Source organism: Temnothorax longispinosus, chromosome 12 (genome assembly GCF_030848805.1).
Source record: "Temnothorax longispinosus isolate EJ_2023e chromosome 12, Tlon_JGU_v1, whole genome shotgun sequence".
Taxonomy (NCBI): domain Eukaryota; kingdom Metazoa; phylum Arthropoda; class Insecta; order Hymenoptera; family Formicidae; genus Temnothorax; species Temnothorax longispinosus.
In genome coordinates, this window is record NC_092369.1 from 9,965,467 (window position 1) to 9,987,220 (window position 21,754).

General features: G+C 34.9%; 4 protein-coding genes across 4 annotated transcripts; 2 read left to right on the plus strand and 2 right to left on the minus strand.

Annotated features, from left to right (window-relative positions):
* Positions 1 to 169: 169 nt before the first annotated feature.
* Positions 170 to 13,829, plus strand: LOC139823016 (serine/threonine-protein kinase ATR). Its single transcript, XM_071795279.1, has 41 exons — positions 170 to 321; positions 656 to 787; positions 1,118 to 1,320; positions 1,405 to 1,575; positions 1,688 to 1,839; positions 1,929 to 2,078; positions 2,171 to 2,369; positions 2,460 to 2,599; positions 2,672 to 3,243; positions 3,322 to 3,492; positions 3,559 to 4,044; positions 4,153 to 4,330; positions 4,422 to 4,667; positions 4,760 to 4,876; positions 5,015 to 5,140; positions 5,224 to 5,471; positions 5,544 to 5,762; positions 5,841 to 6,012; positions 6,088 to 6,214; positions 6,296 to 6,420; positions 6,510 to 6,670; positions 6,741 to 6,901; positions 6,981 to 7,171; positions 7,253 to 7,337; positions 7,437 to 7,582; positions 7,662 to 7,778; positions 7,862 to 8,001; positions 8,078 to 8,302; positions 8,384 to 8,644; positions 8,716 to 8,941; positions 9,262 to 9,446; positions 9,531 to 9,721; positions 9,813 to 9,985; positions 10,233 to 10,376; positions 10,493 to 10,650; positions 10,731 to 10,962; positions 11,038 to 11,176; positions 11,258 to 11,372; positions 11,511 to 11,664; positions 11,853 to 12,089; positions 12,165 to 13,829. Exons 2-41 carry the CDS (start codon positions 744 to 746, stop codon positions 12,345 to 12,347), a joined length of 7,470 nt encoding a protein of 2,489 aa, XP_071651380.1. The 5' UTR covers positions 170 to 321; positions 656 to 743; the 3' UTR covers positions 12,348 to 13,829.
* LOC139823024 (odorant receptor 13a-like) lies at positions 12,641 to 14,859 on the minus strand. Its single transcript, XM_071795288.1, has 8 exons — positions 14,394 to 14,859; positions 14,120 to 14,275; positions 13,853 to 14,045; positions 13,623 to 13,772; positions 13,454 to 13,539; positions 13,144 to 13,357; positions 12,896 to 13,051; positions 12,641 to 12,777 (listed from the first exon to the last, which is right to left on the minus strand). The coding sequence occupies exons 1-8, from the start codon at positions 14,567 to 14,569 to the stop codon at positions 12,703 to 12,705; spliced, it is 1,206 nt and encodes a 401-aa protein (XP_071651389.1). The 5' UTR covers positions 14,570 to 14,859; the 3' UTR covers positions 12,641 to 12,702.
* A 461-nt stretch (positions 14,860 to 15,320) lies between these two features.
* Bap55 (Brahma associated protein 55kD) lies at positions 15,321 to 17,774 on the minus strand. The gene is made up of 6 exons (XM_071795287.1): positions 17,610 to 17,774; positions 17,093 to 17,442; positions 16,671 to 17,000; positions 16,341 to 16,592; positions 16,065 to 16,262; positions 15,321 to 15,989 (listed from the first exon to the last, which is right to left on the minus strand). Exons 2-6 carry the CDS (start codon positions 17,417 to 17,419, stop codon positions 15,774 to 15,776), a joined length of 1,323 nt encoding a protein of 440 aa, XP_071651388.1. The 5' UTR covers positions 17,420 to 17,442; positions 17,610 to 17,774; the 3' UTR covers positions 15,321 to 15,773.
* Positions 17,775 to 18,753: 979 nt separating this feature from the next.
* Positions 18,754 to 21,682, plus strand: LOC139823029 (uncharacterized). Its single transcript, XM_071795293.1, has 4 exons — positions 18,754 to 18,994; positions 19,511 to 19,668; positions 19,756 to 19,957; positions 20,199 to 21,682. Exons 1-4 carry the CDS (start codon positions 18,917 to 18,919, stop codon positions 20,238 to 20,240), a joined length of 480 nt encoding a protein of 159 aa, XP_071651394.1. The 5' UTR covers positions 18,754 to 18,916; the 3' UTR covers positions 20,241 to 21,682.
* Positions 21,683 to 21,754: the final 72 nt, after the last annotated feature.

A 21,754-nucleotide genomic window follows, 5' to 3' on the forward strand; every position in this document is an offset into this window, starting at 1 on the left:
ACGGAAACAGCTGATCGCGCCTGCGCCCTGCGCGCGTGCGCGCCATTGCCGAGGGTGCTGCACTCTCCCGCACCTTCGGCACTTCGAAACGATACGGCCATTGGCGGCGGTAGCCAATCCCTATTTCCGCATGAGTTTCGGGACGCGCGGCCGAAAAACTCTCGTTGACAAACAAGTAAAAAAGTACGAAACAATTGAAATACCGTTCGCGCCATTCGCGGTACTCGTGGTAGTCAGCTGTAGTTCGGAGTTAAAGAAAAAAAACTTTGGGATATTTAACGTGCCGTCAATCATTGGACCACGTAGTTCGGAGTTTGCACGGTGAGTGGTTATTTGTTGCAGCTACGTGTTAAATGTTTAAAAAGATAATACGTATAAATGTCGTCTTCCATCAGTGCGTCTATTCGTTTAAATTTTTCTGCAAAATTTAAATTCCATCATTAACGCGAAACACCTTTATATTTCCACGTGCGCAGTGCGTAACACGAGACTTGACGAAATTTTAAATAAACGCGGAAGGTTTCGTCACAAATTTATTTTTTTACTCGGCAACTTGTGTGGCGTAAAAGAATATTTTTTAATCAAGAAGAATAAAGAATTTACAGTGTTGATATGAAGATCCGTGGAAAAATTTATGGATTTTTTGTTTCGACAGAACCAAAGTGGATACGAGAGACAGGAGAAATCCTTTGATCTAAGGCTACACGTTACATTCCGTTTATTTACCATTTGTATACGCAACAATGGCAACGAATGAAGATTCGGCAACTCCTCAAGATAATAAAACGTAAGTATAAGTTTCTGCTACAAATATATCAATATACCGTTCCAATTAAGGACATAACTGCATCTGTCACTCATCTGTCAGGCAATCAACTACATACCTGCTATACGATTGAAACATAAAGCATAACAGTGTCTGAAAAATAATAATTTTATGTGTAATGATTTATAATATTCTTGTAACTTTATCGTTATAAAATATCTCACAAAATGTATGTGCGCCAAACTAACTTACCAATTTTAAAGGTTAACAAATTATTTTGTACATTCTTGTTGTCGCAAGATGATGTGATAGACACGAGTGTATTTTAACAACAAATATTTCCCGTTGTAGGATATCTGTAGCACACTCAGTATGGAAGTACATCAACAATCCAATAATAGCGATATTTTCCGATTTGGAGAATCCTTCGACGGAACAGATGCTCTGCTCCCTTCTGGAATCTTTATTGAAGAGATCCTCTACTTTAACTACTGTATTAGTTCCATCGTTTACCAATGGTTCGGCGGATGTCACTTTACAGCAACAATATACAGGTGGCGTATTTGTAAAATGTTGGTACAATATTGTTGAAAACTGCACTTGATAACATATCGTCATCGTCACCTGTGTGTTTTCAGCATTTACAACCTGGTTATTTGGCACGCTGTTCTATTTGGTCTGTAAACCATCGAGCGATGTGGTGCTTTCAAATAGCATTGAAGTACAAGCTTGTATGCTTAGAATATTATCGAGGCATCACATGACAATGTTTCAGACCATTACTTCAGAGTACCTGAGTATACTTGATGGTACGTAATCATGGATTAACAATAGATCAAAATAATAGTAAATGTAATAAGGTATAAAAACACGATTAAATATATTTTTTACTGACAAGCCATTACATTTTTTTTTTTATAGAAATGTCCGAGTTTTATGGCGGTGCCACAGAAGAGATGACTCTATCAAAGTTTCATACAGACAAGGATATTATAGAAAATTTGGACTTGACACCATTTCCTGCAAAAATTAAATTGTCAAATGTACCATTGATTCAAACATCTCTGTTAAAGGTTCTTGTTTTTCTAATTCACAGATTTTCTAATTAAAAGTTTCTAACGACACTCATTGGTTTCAATAACGATGATATTTGTATTGGCAGATAATTACAAAAACTAGCGTTTCAGTGTGGGATGAAGTAGAGTTATGGGATAGAATTATGACAATCCTGGTCAATTCTCCTCCAAATTTGAAAATTGAAGCGTTACAACTATTCACAGAAATAATAGAGAACTCTACTGTTAATGATAATGTAAGTGATTGAAATTTAGTAATGTAAGTGATTGAAGTTTAAATAAAGTTTGTATCAATATATCTTGAGATATTCTATTTGAATCTTTTTAGAAATGTACGAGGATAATTACGTATAGCATAGAAATAGTGAAGAGTCTTCCAGCTTGGATTAATGCGGGTCAATTACCCATACACATGTTGTCTCAGTTTGCAGAGACATTGAAACGATTGATACAAGCATTACATGTTTCTTCTAATGTAACAGATTTGTGTTTCCAAGTGATTGATTTTATAGCTTCCGAATTTGTTAGTGAGTATTTTTTTTATTTTATTTTAATTTATACACATATTCTTCTTAAATACATTTGTATAAATTGTATAAATCATATTCTCTTTTCAGCATACGATGTAAAAATTGAATCGATAAAGAAACTAGAAGAAACAGCGTGTTGTAAAATTAAACAATATTTAATTGTAGAACCACGGTCCTGTACCCCTTCAGAAAGTAAAAAACTGTTGACTTACTTCGTACATTGCCCAGTATGTAATATCTTATTTTTTATTTAAAAATTATCTATTATTTATATATTTAATAATTTGTATTTATTTTAGACTGTTATCGAGATTCTTGTCCAATTTGTTTTTATCGATATTCGACGAGCTATTGAACCGGATAAAATTATTCTCGCAACAGAAATCAGCGAGCCATGGAAATTATTAACAAACAAATTAATGAATCTCATAGAAGTTGAAAAATTCACAGAAGTGTTACATATTATTAAGGCCCAATCTTTACTGCAGTTGTGGCTAGAGAAAGAGAAGATTCAAGTTAAACTATATGAAAACGAGTTAAATACTATATTAAGGATTCTCATACAAAACTTAAATTCAGATAAATGTCAGAATGAGCAGATTATCTTTCAAATTTTAATGTATTTAATGGCTCACAATGAATCGAATAAAGTTCTACTGCAATCAATATTAGCATTGCCATTTACACAAGATTTCAAAGGATCTATGGACATTAGCCAAAAAATGGTGCAAAGAGCAAAATCTCTTGATGTTAAAACAATGTCGGAGTGCCTTGAAATTTTATGCATACATGGCAAAGGAAAGGAAAGATTAAAATTACTACGCACATGTATATTGAATGCTGAAATGCAAATAGCTGTTGCAGCTGTGTCGTAAGTGTTCTTATATTTTGTCCTACATTTTTAAATGGCATGTACTTATATTAATCGTAAAATTATATTGAAATATAGACACAGTGTGCTGTTATTGAATGATGCAAACATAAAATTAGAAGATGTTTGCCAATATATTTTAAACACTGCCTTATCTTCGACGAAAGTGGAAATACACGAAGCTCTTGCAAACGTCTTAGGTCAAGTAGCCTGTGTCTCATCAGGAAAAGGAAGAATTATTTTATTAAGGTATTTTTTTAGTATATATGTTTATATTTATGAAATGATGGAATAACTAATAACACGTATTTTTAGTAAATCGTTGGATAACAAAAAGTGGAGGATACATTGTGAATGCTGTACAGATAATGAGACAAAAGACGTCAAATCCAACTTGCATCTGCCAAGAGCTTACGCTCATATTTTTAATACATACTTCAAACTACTCTCTTCAACTAACGTTTCCATACGTTTGCATATCTCGAAAAGTATTCTTTCTTTTTCAAATCATATAAAATCATTTAACTCGAATGAGATAACGAAGAAATGGCTTTCTTACATACATGATGAGAATATTAAGATTCGATTGAATATTGCGTCAATAATTGGGCAATTATTAAGTAATAAGATCGCTATGTTCGAAAGTAACGATGGACGTTTATCGGATACTATACCAGATGATTTAGACGAGTATGTTGAGCTAGTAATTAACGTTATAGCCAATACTCTTATGACTGCATTGAACACCTCCAATCATTCCTTACATGATACGTTACTTGAGACTGCAAAAAAATTCGTATGGTAAGATATGGAGAATTTAGTAGCACAGCTATTAATTTAATTTACGAAAATATTGAGTTTTTTAATTAATTAACTGACTAATTAATGTAACAATTGTAACAATTTTAGTGTCCCATTACATATAACAGAAAGAAGGATGTTGGATGTATTTTTAATTACAATAACGCATCCAAATTCGTCACACGCAGCTGTGGCATTTGCCACAGCTGCATATCGGGATGTTGCTGACTTTCTGAACGTTTCTCCAAAAGCTCTATACATTCGATATCGAAAGGATACCTTGAAAGTAATTATTATATATAATTATATGTATATTCACATATAGATTGTTGTGTACAAATTATGATATCTCTTTGCGTTATCAATTTATTTTGCAGCTTCTAATGAAACGTGCTGTTAGCAATTATATAAGTGTCTCATATAATATGGCAACTACAGTACATCGCGTTGCTAAATGTATAGGCTATGAAGGATCACGTCAATTGCTGTACAAAGATGGTCATTATGCGGTTTGCTTTCTGATCGCCATTATCGTTGAAGTGCCAGATGCAAATCCACTCTTATACGATATAGCCGAATTGATACACATGGACATAAAGCAAATGCTTCAAGAATATTTTCCAGTATGTGAAATTATATGTGTTTAATGATTTAAACTGTGTTGATATAATATAATTTGAGCTGTATACTGTATGTTTCTCTTTCTTTTTTTTAGTACATTTGCAGTTATGCGTTCTTAGAAACACGTCTCCAAATAACTACAGGATGTTTGAACCTTGTGACAAGAATAACAGAAACTAGTCTTGCAGTTCTTACAAAACAGTCGTTTATGGTAAGAAATTTCAGTTTTTGTTAAATTTTCTTAACTTGTTTTATAACGTGAGAAATATGATGAAATGTGTTAGAAACACACACATACATATATTGTATATGTATATGTATATGTAAAATTTTTTTTATAATTTTGCAGGAAATTTTTGAAGAACTTATGTTAAATTTTTATGAATCGCCTGAAAAAATAATAGGCTTATTAGAAATCATCTCAGAATATGATACTAATCAGGAGAGAGGAAAGTTTCGTACGCAAGAACAAGTTGTAAGTGCCTTAATAATTAATTATATTATAATTAATCAGTGCACAATGTTGCAATGTTGTATGCATTATATATATGCACACAGGTGTCCTATTTGAATCAACGATTACATGGTATATTGGTGAATTTTGATATAAAACTCGGCCCCAAATCAGATGAATTTACACAACAATCTGCACTTGCTTCACTGACCGTTTTAATTCGTTACATGGGTGCTACTTACTTAACTCCGCTTAGATATAAAATTTTAGCCACGTTACGAACCTCGCTTGGATTTAAAAGACCAGGCTTCTCGCGCTTGGCTTGTGATGCGTGGGATGCATTTATTAACAAGTATGTCAAAGAAATATCAAGCGAAATGCTAATTATATTCTGAAGTGATGATTCTCAAAAATTTGTTTTCAGCATAGCTATTGAAGAATTGGGATCGCTGTTTCCAACAATATGCGTATCGTTAATACCACTGCAAAAAATGTTTCCAGAAAAAGTCAATGATATGTTAGAGTTTCTCATTGTTCAAAATAGTGGACATAATAGCTACATTTCAGAATTGTTTTTTATAGATGACATGAAAGCTCCCGGTCACATATCTGATATAGTTAAAGCATATATTTTACAAGCAAGGTAAACCTATATTTAATGTATACTTAACTTGTGTATTTTACAATTTTTTGTGTATTTTATAAAAATCTTCAATTTTAGACCTGAGGGATTTAATGCCAATTTAAAATTGTGGTTGAAACGCATTACTCACGAAACTGATGAAGTGCGAATTAGAGCTCTGAAACATTTGCAAACGTTTTTGGAGGAGCACCGTAGTGAGCTCAACAAAATGATATTAAGCGATACCGATGTCCATCCATTAATCGTTGAAGTGCGTTTATAATTATTACATATACAAATGCATTACGCATGTATATTATATATTTACTGTATCCATATGTTTTAGCTGTTAGATACTCTGCTGATTGGATGTCAAGATAAAGATGAATCTATCCGTTTATGTTATGGGGAATGTCTCGGAGAATTAGGAGCTATCGAACCGAGTCTTCTTCCGCGAAGAATTATTTCTAGAGGTATTAGGTTTTATATTTTTATCATAATAAATATGATCCTTATCTCTTTCTAAATTTGTTAAAACAATTTTTATGTTATAGAGGCTAGTAAATTTATATCAGACATGAATGAAGAGTTTGCGTGTGCCCTGCTTTCCGAACATGTGCGGGCTTTTCAACTGCAAAAAAACAGCCAAAGTATGGATTGTTTTTCACTTGCTATACAGGTGTGAAATCCCACATACATATTCTACACATGCATTTGCAATAAAAAAAAAATTATAATTCTGTTTATCAATATGATATTATTTTCTAGGAAATATTGAAAGCATATGATATTTCTCCGCAAGGTCGAAATAGTGAATTATGGAATAATTTACCACCCAACACGCAACAGATTATTATCCCCTTTCTGACATCACATTACAAGATAGCGACTGTTAGTGACGATGATGAATTCCCGCATCCTATTTACGGGTAATCTTTATATGAAATTTCAAACTACTATTACATTACATTGATCGAATACTGATACACAAATTTATAGTTCTGAAGCAGGTTCTTCAGTTGAAAACTGGGCTTATAACTGGCTGTGCAGTATGTCTAATGCTGTGGATGATACAATGCTCAATAATGTATTACAGGCATGCAAATTGGCATTTAAACGAGATATAAAAACATTAATATTTTGTCTACCGTACATTGTGTGTAAGTTGAAGCGTTCGATATGTCTATTAAATCTATTTAAACAATTTTAATATATACATGTCTATGTTGCATCCATTAGCACACATAATCACAAATAACGGAGAAGGACATGTTAAGATTAGAGAAGAAATGTTAGCCGTGATCAATGTTAGACAGAAATCGGTATTAGATCCTGAACTTCTGCGTCATCGACCACTTAGATATGCACAGACTGTAAAGACTGATGAGAAGAGAATTTCGGAAGAAACTAGACGTACACGCTGTTCACAAGTTAGCATAAGTTTTTTTGATAATTTTATTTGACGTTAAGTTTTAATATTATTGTTAAATCTTTTTATATGATTGGAACAGATAATCTTCTGTGTATTGGATCATTTGCAAAGGTGGCTCAGAGAACGAAGATTGTTTCAAGATGATAGATACGAAGCGATAAAAAGTTCGTAATAAAATGTGTCTATTTTATCATGTACTATTAATTCATATGATTTGTATAGATCAGATATGATATGATTAATTGTTTTGTTAATATTTCCAGAATTCTGCGCTGGACTAGACAGTCTGGTAATAGCAGAAGGTTGTTACCAATCACGGGAATACCACCGTGCATTGATGTATTTAGAACAACATATGGCATCCAGTAATAAGGGTTTATCAGAGTTAACAGAAGGAGGTTTACTTGCCGTATGTAACGATTCATGCTTTAACATGGTGTATATGACACATTTCTTCTTGTTTCACAATGTAGATCTATCTATTGCAGAAAATTTATGCACAACTCGATGAGCCTGACGGAGTATCTGGTATTCTGGCGACTCAAGATCAATCCCCTACCTTGCAACAGTTGGTTTTAGCTCACGAAGTCAATGGACAGCTTCAGGTACTGTTAAACAAATTAGACAATTGTAATTAAAGCTGTAATTTTACTTAGTCAAATTACATCTTGAATACGAATTCGATTAGGACGCGGCTACGTGTTACGAGAGACTCATGCAGACAAAAGACTCAAAGCATACGTATTTGCAAGGTATGATTCAATGCTACCTTGGCTTAGATCAACCGTTCACTGCCAAACACATTACGGAGGGTCTGTTGAGTAACAGGTAATATTTTACAGTACGAATAAATGTACATATAGTTAAGTTATTTGTAAACTGGAACATTTTTTCGATATGACAGGCCAGAATTAGAGCCTCTCATAACCGAACGTGAGCTTTTTTGGAGACTTTCTCACTTCTCTCGATTTGAAGATTCCTCGCAAAAAAATATAAAACACGTATTACTAGATGATCTCATAAAGGGAATAAAACCAGATTTGCTCTCGTTAAAGAAGAATTTAGTATCATTATTAGAAGACGCTTCTCGACCCGGAGCTTATCAACAGAGTTACTCGTACATTATGAAGTAAGTATTAATAATTTATATTGTCTTTAAATTGAAATGTATTTGTTAGGTGTAGCATGTAAAATGAGATGTCATTTTCAGATTACATATATTGAATGAATTTGATAAAGCAACTTCAATGATGTTGAACAATGCAGAAGGACTTCCAACGATGCTAGGAGAATGGGAAAAACGTGGACAATTATTGAGAACTTCTCGCGGTGTAGAATTTGTCCTGAGTATGCGCAGAGCTACTTTAGATCTAGCTGTACAATTACAGCGAAAAACTCAAAATACAGAAAATGTAATGCTTAAGCAAGAAATCGGCAAAATCTGGTTGAAGAGCGCCAAAATTGCTAGAAAGTATGTACGATATACGATATACTCCTTTCATATTTCTGGTAATTTCTGTGTTAAATGAGTTGTTCCATTAGGACTGGCTTGCACCAACAAGCGTATATGCATATTTTATCGGCCAGTGATACGTGTCCACCACAACCATTATACATAGAACAAGCTCAATTGTATTGGCAGAAGGGTTGCCAGGAAGATGCTTTTACCACTTTAAATCGTTGTTTTTCAAATTGTTTTCAACCAGCGCAATATTACAAACAATTATCCATAGGAAATTGTAACGAAGAAAGAAGACACTTTGCAAAGGTTTGTTTGGAGTACAGGTCGTTGATGTGGTGTGTCCCCAAAAATACCACTCGCGTCTCTGCGAGTATGTGGCCAATTCAACTCTTGGTTAGATCGGCCGACGAGAGCAATGAGTATTTTTGTCAAATTTATTTATACCTATATTTTTAGTCGACGCAGCTAGGCGTTCACGAGAAAGCGCGTTTGCCCGTGCACGGCTAATTATTGTGGTGCCGGGCTGCCGTTTTGGTAGGGGCACACCACATTCTATAATGCTAAAAGATAAAATTAATTGACTGTCAGAAAGTAACATCGTTATTTCATATCTACACTTCTTTCAGGCAAAGCTTCTTTTTGCAAAATACAACGATGAAACACTTAACGTCGATACAGATGGTTGTATCTTTAACTATAAAGAAGCGCTTGACGTATGGAAAGGTTGGGAAAAAAGTTGGGTGGCGTGTGCTCAGTATTATGATACTGTTGTTGAGAGAATGTCTGAAGATGACAAAGATAGAAATAGACGGTAGGTTTGTGTTTCTATACAATTTAATTTTTGTTCACGATATGATTGAAGTTATAATAAAATTTACGTGTTTATACGATCAAGAGACATGCAAATACACATGATGCATTCTTATGGTAAATCGCTTCAATATGGCTGCAAGTATATTCATCATTCGATGCCTAAGATGTTGACCATCTGGTTGGATAACGCTTCTCGTGCTACAATCACTTCCGGATCGGAAGATATTATTAAATTTCGCCAAGATCGGCTGTCAAAGATGACTCAAATCATGGGTATCTATTTGAACCAAATCAAAGAAAAAGATTTATGACTAAACAATGTGTTTATACTATTAAAGAATACGCATTGTTTTTCACATTTCAGAGGTCTACCATCATAGATTACCGACATTTATGTGGCTGACAGCATTCAGCCAACTTATATCGAGGATTTGTCATCCATCTCTGCAAGTCCGAAGTACTCTTCGCGCGATTTTAGTGAAATTGATTTCAGCGTATCCACAACATTGCTTATGGATGATGGCATCAGTTTTTAATGTATATTTTATTAATAACCCTTATAGAAATTTAATACTGTAAGTGATTTTTTGGCTAGTGATTAATCATTTAAAAGCATTATTAAAAGCGCTATTAACAGTGCTTTCAATAGTACTTTTAAGTGATTAATTACTAGCCAAAAAATCACTTACAGTATTAAATTTCTATAAGGGAATATATACAATATTTGTTGTATCATTTATATTATTGATAGAAATATAATAAAACACTTTTTACTTTGTTGTAGTCTTCGTATCCGGCGCGTCAAAAACGATGTCAAGAGATCTTAAATCACCCACAGTTGAAAACCCCGGACATGTCTAAACTTATTAAAGATTTCCACAGACTTTGGGAAAGACTGATTGAATTGTCTAATAAATCGATACCAGAAGTAAGTTATTCAATTGTTCAAATATCAGCAAAACTAATTATAATGGAAGAATACGTGTAATGTACCAAGAATTGAAGAATAATACATGTAATAAAATTTTTCTCATTTTGTAATAGGGAACGCTAAATACCACTGTGAGTTATTTGTCAAAAAATTTGCCAAGGTTACTTGCAACTAAAGATTTCAGCTCGATCATGATGCCAACAACGAAATTCAGACAACTACATCTTCCACCTAAGAACGCTTCAGTTGAGAATCATAATCCATTCTTATGGTACATATTATATTTATTATTAAAACATTCTTTTTTCTCGTAAAAGCACGATTTTATTTTATATTATACTTGTAATATAGGAGATGGGTACATATAACAAAGATAGAAGAAAACGTGGTTGTAATGCCGTCGCTTCAACGGCCGCGACGAATAGCGCTGAGGGGGTCAGATGGCAAAGAATATCTCTTCATGTGTAAGCCGAAAGACGATTTACGCAGAGATTTCAGATTGATGGAATTTAATGATATCGTGAATAAGTATCTTCAAAATGATCCAGAATCACGACAAAGGAGGCTTTATATACGCACATACGTAAGTAAGGCTTCCCAGCAATACATTTTGTTCAGATTTGATTTCAATAAGTTATCAACTATCCTTGATTTGCAGAGCGTGGTGCCTTTAAACGAAGAATGCGGTTTAATAGAGTGGGTACCAAATCTGGTTGGTCTTCGACCTACTCTTATAAATCTATATAGAGAGAGAGGCATTGCACCTACAAATAAGGAATATAAAACGATGCTATGTGGTAAGCTATAATATGATTATTGAGAATGTTCAAAACATGTAAAAAAAGAATTATTTTACCTCATTTCTCTCTTCTCATTAGCATTAAGAGATCCATTAGAAAAGAAGAGGCAATTATTTGTGGAGAAGCTATTACCACGACATCCCCCTATATTCAGCGATTGGTTTCGCATTATGTTTCCTGATTCATATGGATGGTATGTGCCAATAAAATATACCTCATATATATTTCTTAGTAATTCTGTGTGTGTGTGTGTGTGTGTGTGTGTGTGTGTGTGTGTGTGTGTGTGTATGTACAGATATCAATTATCTAATTATTCTAACTTTTGAAAAAGGTATGAAGCTCGCACCGCATATATTAGGACTACTGCTGTCATGTCCATGGTGGGATACATACTTGGGCTTGGTGATCGCCATGGAGAAAATATATTGTTCGATTCTACATGCGGAGATTGCGTACATGTTGATTTCAACTGCTTGTTTAACAGAGTAAGTCTCATACTTAGCAATTAGGTATTAGAAATTCGATAAACGAATTTCAACTTAAAATTATAAAATACATATATTTTACATACACGTATATCTAATATGCGCGCGCGCGCACACACACACATCATGTAATTCTTGTTTCTTATTTTATTAACTATTTATCCTAATTAATGTACTGTAATTCTTAGGGCGAACTTTTTGATTGGCCTGAACGTGTACCATTTCGCTTGACACATAATATGGTAGATGCTATGGGTCCTTTAAAGATCGAAGGACCATTCAGACGCGCCTGCCAAATTACTATGCGAGTACTTCGGCAAGAATCGAGTACATTGCTGAGCGTACTCACACCTTTTGTCTACGATCCACTTGTTAGTTGGAACAAAAATCAACCTGGTGACGCAGCTGAAAAAACAAATGAAAAGGTATAAGAAATATGTTCTTTCATATTAAATTATGGAAGAAAAGATATGAGAATAATCCATTTATTTTTGCTTTAGGCCGTAGAACATATAAAAAACATTGAGCAACGATTGAAAGGTTTGATGCGATATCCTGGAAGAAAGGCAGAAAATATTGCTTTACATCTTAGCGTCGAAGGGCAAACTAATCATTTAATTTTAGACGCGACAAATATAGATAATCTGTGCCAAATGTATTTTGGTTGGGGAGCATATTTGTAACGAGTATTGCTGAAACAAAAGTATCCTGCATATATACTTCGTCCAACGAGAGATTGAGAATTGAGAGTGCTTCTGGGCATAGGTGGGCAAAGTGGGGAGAGCGTAGCGCGATTATATACGGCACGGCAGTGTGGAGGAGGGCTTTCTAGGTCTCCTAGGGGGAGATCTGCGCGAGACGGACGAGTTTTCGTCCGATCTACTCTCAATCTCTCGTTGGACAGAGTATATGTATATTAATGAACAGTGATATACGAACCATACTATTGTCGAAGCTTCTACACGCAGTTTTCATGTTGTATTTTTTTTTTCTTTTTAGTATTATATTACTTAATTACACATTTAATATTTTGTTCAGTTATAATTTAACAGTAGTTTCATCTGCTCCAAAACTGCGGAGCAACATGAAGTATGAAGCAGCTGTGCTCAACACCTAAAAATATTAGAATTAAAATATCTTTTATATACATATATATAAGTACTAGGAATCAGGAATTTCATAATTTTGATACACATTTTGTAATGCAAGAAGTAATGCATGATTTTCTTACTCCAGTAAAATTCTCCAGGTGCATTACATAGAATTTTCCAGCGGTTATTTTACTAGGTTTTTGACTACGCAATATGAGCAAACGTATCTCGGTTTTTAATAAAATTGGCAATTTATACCAAGCAATTGCGTACACAGTTTTGTAGACCATGGAACTCTATGATACAACATATAATACACGTATATGTATGTATATGTGCGCCTGTCTGTATATGTCTTTTTTAAATGGAATACTACTTTTATTGTTACCTCATATATTAAAGCATCACCGGGCATACAAAAGAGCAGCAATTGAAAAAGTGCCATGATTAAATATGAGACGTACTTAACCGACTTGGAGATTATATTTACAGTTATACCTGCACTCGCAACTTGGAAACCTACCAGACATATTATGAGACTACTAGCTAATGTTTGCAGAAATAACATTGGGCTGAAAACTGTTTCCATATAATCACAAAACCTATAGGTGTAAAATCGTAACATTTTACTTCACGATCACATATATTATCATATATGTTACAATAAACATGTACGTTTAATTGTTTAAAATTATTACCAGAGAATCGTATAATGATATTTAATAATATCTATCACATGCAATTTAATTTTTTGCATATTTTCTGTAATACATGCATGTTGTACCTAAACAAAAAACTTGATATGTTTACATAATTGTCAAATATATTAATTTATAATTAAAAGGGTTCTCTGAAGTAAATACTAACGTTAATTTCAGTATCAATATTTTTTATCTTTCTTTGAAGTACTTTGAAATGGCCACATGTGTGAAACAATGCTGTTGCAATTAAAGTATCAGTTCCCAGGATAACAAGGCCACACAAGCTTGTCGCTACCACTTGTGAGAGAAAAATAATCTACGTAAACGGGAATACATACAAATATTATCACACCAACAATTTCAACAAACCCCTGGCCCCAAAAATAAGACCCTTACCTCGTACATCGGAAAATTATAATAAGATTCTGGATATAAAGCTAAAAACGGAAAATGTCTTGTACTATTATCGTTAGGGCCTTTGATCAAAGCAACAAATATCTCAATCATAGGTAGACTGAAGAAGAACATTAAAGAATTACAAATCAAAAATAAATATCCTTTAGTATATAAATATCCTTTCTTCACATATCTGCAAGTAACATGATGTAATATATATGTATCTGTAGACGCACTTGTGTATTTGTAGTTTGGAAAATTATTTACACTGTATATACATCCGCGTGTTTCTCCGAAATACACGTTGTCATTAAATCCCAGTAATCCGTTAACATGTATCGTATAAAAGGATCCATTTTTCTTCTATTGCTTATCCAAACTAGCGATTTTAATATGGCAAGTAAAATGGTGAGCAATACTGAACTATAAAAACAAATAAAATAGAATTATCTATAAATCTTTCTTAAAGCGAGCAGTCAAATTGTAATACAACATTCATAGTCCGCTATGTCATCAGTAATGGGCAATTGTGAATACATACCTCGTTTCCAATACAGTAGACAGATCTTCCCAATTCTCATAAATTTGAATTCCTTGCGGTATAACGATAGTAATCATACACATACAACACACAATATATCTCACGATACTCGTTGGATAAAGGCCAACAAACTTCAAAACCTTTTTATTAATAAATACGTAATCATTGATATCCATATTACTTTCATCGAAAGGACATACAAAGTTTTGGAAGAGATAAACGCGCGGGCACGAACTTTATATATCGGATCTATTAGTTAATATTGATAGGAACCATATTAGAGACATCTACGAACAAATATTATCAATTTTTCGATGTTGAAAACCACATTATCGGTCTTGCGCAGTTAGTATTCTATATATTTTTAATTAAGTTTTCTAATTTATTCTACACAAGCAATTAGTAGACGTTACTGATCACTACTGAGTTCCAATTAGTTGATTCTACTGTATTAAAGATCTATCTAAAGACAAAATTTGAAATGTTGACTTTACAACTACTCTTCCATAGCTCATTAATGTTTCATTCTTAATGATAGCTAATTTGCTACGGCCAACGTCTTTCATTATTGGAGACACAAAGACAAACTATTTAAGACCTTTTCTTCAGTTCGTGTCTTTACTTATGCAGCTTGCTACTTTCCCGGTTAACTACTAAGGCATTTGAAGAGACAGGTGGTTTTCTTTGTACTCTCTTTCATACCTTATACTTATTTATTTCCATACAAAATACATGTATGTGTCACAAAGGATAATTATACACCCTTTCACCCTTCCGGGGTGAACGTATACTCCGTTTCGCTTTCAACGACATTTACTGTAAGTGGGGTCGGGCACTCACGATTCCAACGTGATGCATGTAACACTACTTGGCAGTGAAACGAGACCGAGGACATTGTGCAAATGCGAGGATGTGCGAAGTCGAAGAGACAACAAACAACAAATTTATTTCCATGACATCTGCTATGGCATGTGAGTTCTTTTATAAAAAAATCTTATTACAATTTACAAAATTTTTCGTCGTTTATGCACGCAGCACATATCGGTAATAAATAAAGATCAATTTTCCTATGTCATCTGCTTATAATATAACTTGAAACAATGTAGTATAAATGTCATTTACAGGCAGAATACGCTTATTCATATATACTAGCAGATGTTTAATTCAATAACGTCACGAGTATATTATCATGATACAACATTATAAAAAGATTTTATTTTAAAAAGTGCTCTATATATGCATCATAATTTGCATTTAAACGATACATAATATCGTAGACGTAGAGTTTCACGTTTCAAAAAACTTGTACTCACTCTCTGTGCGATGTTTATACAAACACTGACACTAATACGATGGAACCATGCGAAGAGCTATCGCGTTTTAAGGACATTTTCTTTCTACTTGACTTTTTCCACTCTCTTCGTATTCCTGACTGGAGATCCACATTTGTTGGAAAGTGCCGATCGACGCCAGTATCGAGCCGCCGATCCATGCTCCAAATCTTCTTTCCGCGCATCCGTTCGCGCTAATCAATTTAAGACGCATGCTGGAGGGTATTCTCATGGACAAATCTCTATTCAAACGTTCCGGGAATCCCTGCGAAAATGTATGGTACTCTGTCAGTATAAGAGATGGTTCGTTTAGCTAATTTTCTATATGTTAAAATTCTACCTGAATAAACGAGTTGCCACCAGTTACTACGACGCTTCCGTACAACGCCGGTCGTACATCAACGTCGCACATGCCAACACTGGTTGTGACGATATGCCCTACTCCTAACATAGTATTGCCGACCATGCCTCCACGCATTTGTACTATACTGGGATCAAATAACGCCTCTGGTATTCGAAATCTTTCACTTCCAAAGTCCTTGAAATAATATTCTTTCGATTATCTTGTTCCCAGAGATTTGTACGGCATCATAGAACCATTATATAAAATGTATACCTGATGATATCCAGTTGGGAATTCGTATTGAACTGCAGGAATTGTAGAAACGATCTTCTCGTCAAACGGCGTTTCCGATACCTGAAGAACTGTGGCTTGGAAATCTTGGATCACCTTTTTCACCATGTAATTATGCCAGGACTTGGTAACCTCGGGTAAACCCTTCTTCTTAATCCACCGTGGCTTATCGTGATCTTTAACCACCTCTTTGCTGCCCACCATATATGGAGGTGACAAGTCAATGTCGTTATCCTGCATTCGTTTAAAATAGATAAGACAACCAAGTTTGAAAAATATACACCGATGAACATGCAAGTAATACTTGCATACCTGCAAGAACTGTCTGCACTGCATACTTATGTAATCCCCGCCAAGGGGCGATTTACCAATGGCCTGTGTCAATACAAATCCATCCTGTACGGGCACCGCGGACGTATGCGTGGCGCCGCTATCAACGACGATACCGGTCGCTCTGCCATTGGCGAACGCGGCCAAAACTGCGTTCTTCACGAGAAAATAAGCCGGTACGTTGTACTTTTCGAACATCAGCTCGGTTAACTTTTCTCTCTTGCTGCGCACGTTCCACGGCGATTCGGAAAACAGTACAGGGTGATATTCGGCGTCGGACTGAATTATTTTCGAATACGTGTAATCCAAGACCTAGCAAACAAATGGTACGGCCAAGATTTCAATGTGAAGAATCAGATACGTACGTACGAGTCTTAAAATTGCATGAAATACCGTTCATTCACCTTCTCGAAATGATCCCAATCTTCAATCATGCCGTCTTTCATGTAACTCGCAACCTCCATGTTCTTCCTTGGAACATGGAGAATTGTGGTGTCGATGTAATACTTGGTCCCATTTTGCGTGATATTGCTGTCTGGCTTCTTATCATCGATATCCATGGGTTCGACCTTGTTGGCCGTCCCATTGGCGTCCTCTCCTATCCCGACAACAGCCGGGATTTCTGCCTTCGGGGTATCCTCCTGAGCATACCCCACTCTCAGTGAATGGTGACCCAAGTCAAAGACCAATGCTCCTATCTCGTCCCCGCCGTACAGCATACCGCCAGACATGTTGGAGAAATTGTGTTGGGTTCCTTTAAAGAATAATACTTACAAATATAAGCGACGTATCGTATGCTATATGTTCGTAACAATCGTCTCGAACAACTCATGATGCCAATAACACAGCATGCAAATGTTGCGTGGCAATGCAGTGATAATATACCGATAAATATGTTATCGTGTCTCCGTGAGCACTCACCTAATCTTTGTGACTTCCTTACAAAAAAAACTCAATGAAACGGCAAGAATATTTTGTCTATTTGACAGCTACATGAACATTCAGTTTTGTGACCTTGCAGCTTACGTATAATATAATCATAACCTCAACTGGGCAAGACGCTTCCGAAACCGCCGTCCGGCGCCGACGAAGACATCACTGCGCAAACGCGAATGAGGGAAAAGAAATCGATAGGTCGATAGTTATTTCTCTCTCTCTCTTCTCTCTCTCTCTTTTATTTATTTTAGACTTTTTTACCATTGGCGACGCAAAGATTGATTACGCCCTAATTGGTTTTTATTTATCTAATTATATAAATTTGTTACCGACAAAAATTTTTATTCTCCAAAATCGACAAAGTTATCAAGATAGTTATCAGCTTATCTGCAATTTCAATCTTTAAAACTTCAAGCCTATAATTTTAAACCGTTTTTAAAAATCAAATATGATACAGAAACCTTCGCGCCGCACTGCAACGCAATATTTAATTTCTTATTATTTTAACACATCAAATAATAATTTGTATATAATCATTAACGATCATAAAATAACGATCGGATATCAAGTTTTCACTCGCAAAGTTTTCACAAGTTGCTTTTTACTCGTCGGGACAGCGGGGCGAGTAAACATTAACGTTGACGTGTATAAAATATGATTCCAATATTTCACAACTATAAATTGAAAATAAAAAGAACCACATGTGTTTGCAAGATATCTCGTTTATTTTAAAACATTCTCTTTAAACATACGACATATATCGTGAATCACATTAGGTGCTTTCCATTTACTACATAAAAAAACTCAGATAATTCTCACTTGTAACGTCGTTCTATCCTTTTTGGGAATTAATGAATAATAAAGACAGAATGACATCACAAGTGAGAATTATCTGAGTTTTGATGTAAATATTGTAAATGGAAAGCAACTATTATTCCTGTCGCTCATCAATCGTCATTATGGCTGGATTCGGGGAGCGCGCTATTTGCTTATTCTATCCTTGTTTTACACCTGATGAGCGATAAAGATAGAACGATATGCAATAGCGCTTAATAGCGCGCTCCCCGAACGCAGCCTGTGCCATTATGATGATTAATAAGGAAAACCGTGACAATTATGCCTATCGGATTTCCCGTGTGCCTGTGCCTCGCGCCACGCGCATCCGATAACGACGGGGGGATAACCCGATAACGGCCGCGACCGTATTGCGCCGCTTCGCGCTCGTGTGAGATGTCCGTCGTCAGGCCGTCCGCGGTTTCTTCTTCTGACGCGGCGAGGAAGCGTAGGCGAGAATGTGGAGGCTGGACACCTACGAGCTCACGCACCCCGAGTCGCTGTCAGAGCACCAGCTCCGCGAGATCTTGAAGAGCGTAAGTCGTCGCGGAGGTTAGGCGCGTGTTTACAAAACTCCTCTCGGCTCGTCCGTCGGCTCTACGCTCTACTTCGCTTTCCTATCACGTCCGCTTTTATTACGGAATAATTCACGTGTACATAGCAGTCATTATTTATCTGAATTTTTTGGGGCATCGAGATGTTCGTGCGAACGACGCAAGTTTAGGTTAAACGTCATCCAAGATATACAGGGTGGCGCAACCGGCCGCAAACGCAAAATACAATTACAAAGAAGTATTTGAGATAGTCACTCTGTATGTACTTTGTGTATAATTTTATGAATCATATTTCACGTATAAATTTATAAACCAAGATAACATACTCTAAATTATCAGCGAAACGAAAGAAACAGTATTCATATGTGCTAGGCGTTATTAATTAGTGATTATTTGTTACAAGTCGTAATTTAAGAAACTTGCCATTGTACGTTTGTGTTGTCTTAGGCATATTCGGCATATCCTTAATTACATATCTGTGTCTTTTTTTCGTTACAGAGTTGCATCGAGATCTTCAAGTGTGAGAAACTATGTAGAAGCGAGCTGTTGGAAATGTATAAACGAGTGGCAATGCCTTTACCTCAGCGGCAGCGTGGAAACGCCAAGAGCTCGAGTACAGGAGATATGATACTAGAAAAGTCTGTTACAGCTGAAAGGTAAGTTGTTTATTAATTAATATAATACTTTGTTATTAACGGAATACATATTTTACTGTAATAACGTCAAATTTGTTTTTCTTTCAGTGATGACGATATGTACAGCTTAGCTGCAGGCTTGAACAGTGGAAACAAGAGGATATCTCAAACGTCTCATCCTCAGACAGATAAACTGAAACCCCTTAACGATCAGAAGCCAATGAACAAGAATATTCGATTATGTTCTACGCCGAAAGTGGAAGCTGGATATAATGGAATTTGCAAACGCAGTTGCGAGGAACAGAGCGAGGTATACATATCGTAATTTTCTGTAATTTAGATAAGTCTAGATAAGGTAAGACTAGATAAGAGCCAAGGTTTTCTATTCTACAGATAAGATTCTAAAAGAAGATTTTCTATTCTATGAATAAATCTGTAGAATGAAATATTTACCAACAAACTGTTTATTTCTATCGATAAGTGATATTTTGTAAGATTTGTACAATTGTAATTTCTAAGTGAATAACAGCGGATATATTTGAATCTTTCAGGAATCATTAATGAAAAAACGTCAGAAGATCACGTGGCCATAAACAACAAGAGGAAAATATGCTCCGTTTTTTTTTTATTTGTTACTAGGAATTTAATTTTAAATAGTAGTATGATGATGCAATTCTATATCAAATGGTTGAATGGTTGAACTTGCAATGTTTGGCCAGTATGAAAATCATATGTGAAGATTGCTTGCCAATCTCCTAATAAGATATCCATGTGAATCTATTTAACGCGTTGGATTATGCCGATTTAAACAGATTGATAGAGATATTAATGCTTCTAATAACTCTGTCATGTTTTTTATTTATTTTAATATTCGAGTAATATAAAAAAAATGATGTGATGATTCTGTGGGTAGGTCTGAATATTTTATGTATATTTTTTATATACTGCACAAAGAAAACGGAGATTATTATTATTAAATACGACTACTTTTGGCAGCTGATAATATACAGAGTGTCATTAAATTCGCGCCCACTATTTACACAGCGATATTCCGTATCAAAAATTGAAAAGTCCTGAGCCATTTGTTTCTGTAATGTTTAGTAAAATAGTGATTATTAAGTAAAGTCAATCCAACTAGAACTTTCTTTTAGCTAGCCATACGTCAGTGTCAGTGAACCGCTTGTCTGGTAGTATGAGTGAGCGCACACTACCAGGCGCGCGGCTCACTGACGTATCGGTCGGCTAAAGAACGGCGCTGAGTGGATTGACTTTACTCAATAATTACTATTTTACTAAACATTATAGAAAAAATGACTGGACTTTTCGACTCAATTTTTGATAAGGAATATTGCTGTGTAAATAGTGAATTTGGTGACACCCTGTATACAAAAAATCTTACGTATATTATATTTAATGTATGTATCGTTGCATCGATTTATGATTTTTTTAAATTTATAATCAAACTCTGACAATTGTACATACATGACATAAATTTCGAGTTAGACATTCAATCAACAGTATGTGAAGATAAACGAATCGACAGAGGCGTGCGTTAATTAAGACGATTTTATTTTCTTGCGAAAATGTAGAAATATAAACAGTATTAGAGAACAATGAATTTACTTAAAACGATTATCTGTTTGTAATACGTAATATCGAATGCTTGTTATTCACGTCGTATGCAGTGCTCACATTATCGCGAAATGAAGATATTGATGGCATGATGGCGTTTGTAAATTCAGAATTTACATGCACGTATTATGTTATGTCTGCTCTTCGTAGCTGTATTTTATACTTTCTGCACTGAAAATGAAATAGGTGTTTAATTAAACGTTGAAGAGAAAGGAGAAAGAATTCAGCTATAAAGAACAAACTTATTGCACCGATTGTGTGATGAGATGTGTGCTGCTTGAGATCTACGTGTACACGACGTTTTTATGTGTGCGAAGTTTATCGATAAGATGTAGATTACTCATTCATATCTAAATAAATGATCTTAATTGTTTTAACATTGAATAAAGTATCAGTGCGGACATATCAAAATTATTTATTTATGTACGAGAGAGAGAGAGAGAGTAGCATAATATTTTGAAACTTTTATACTTAT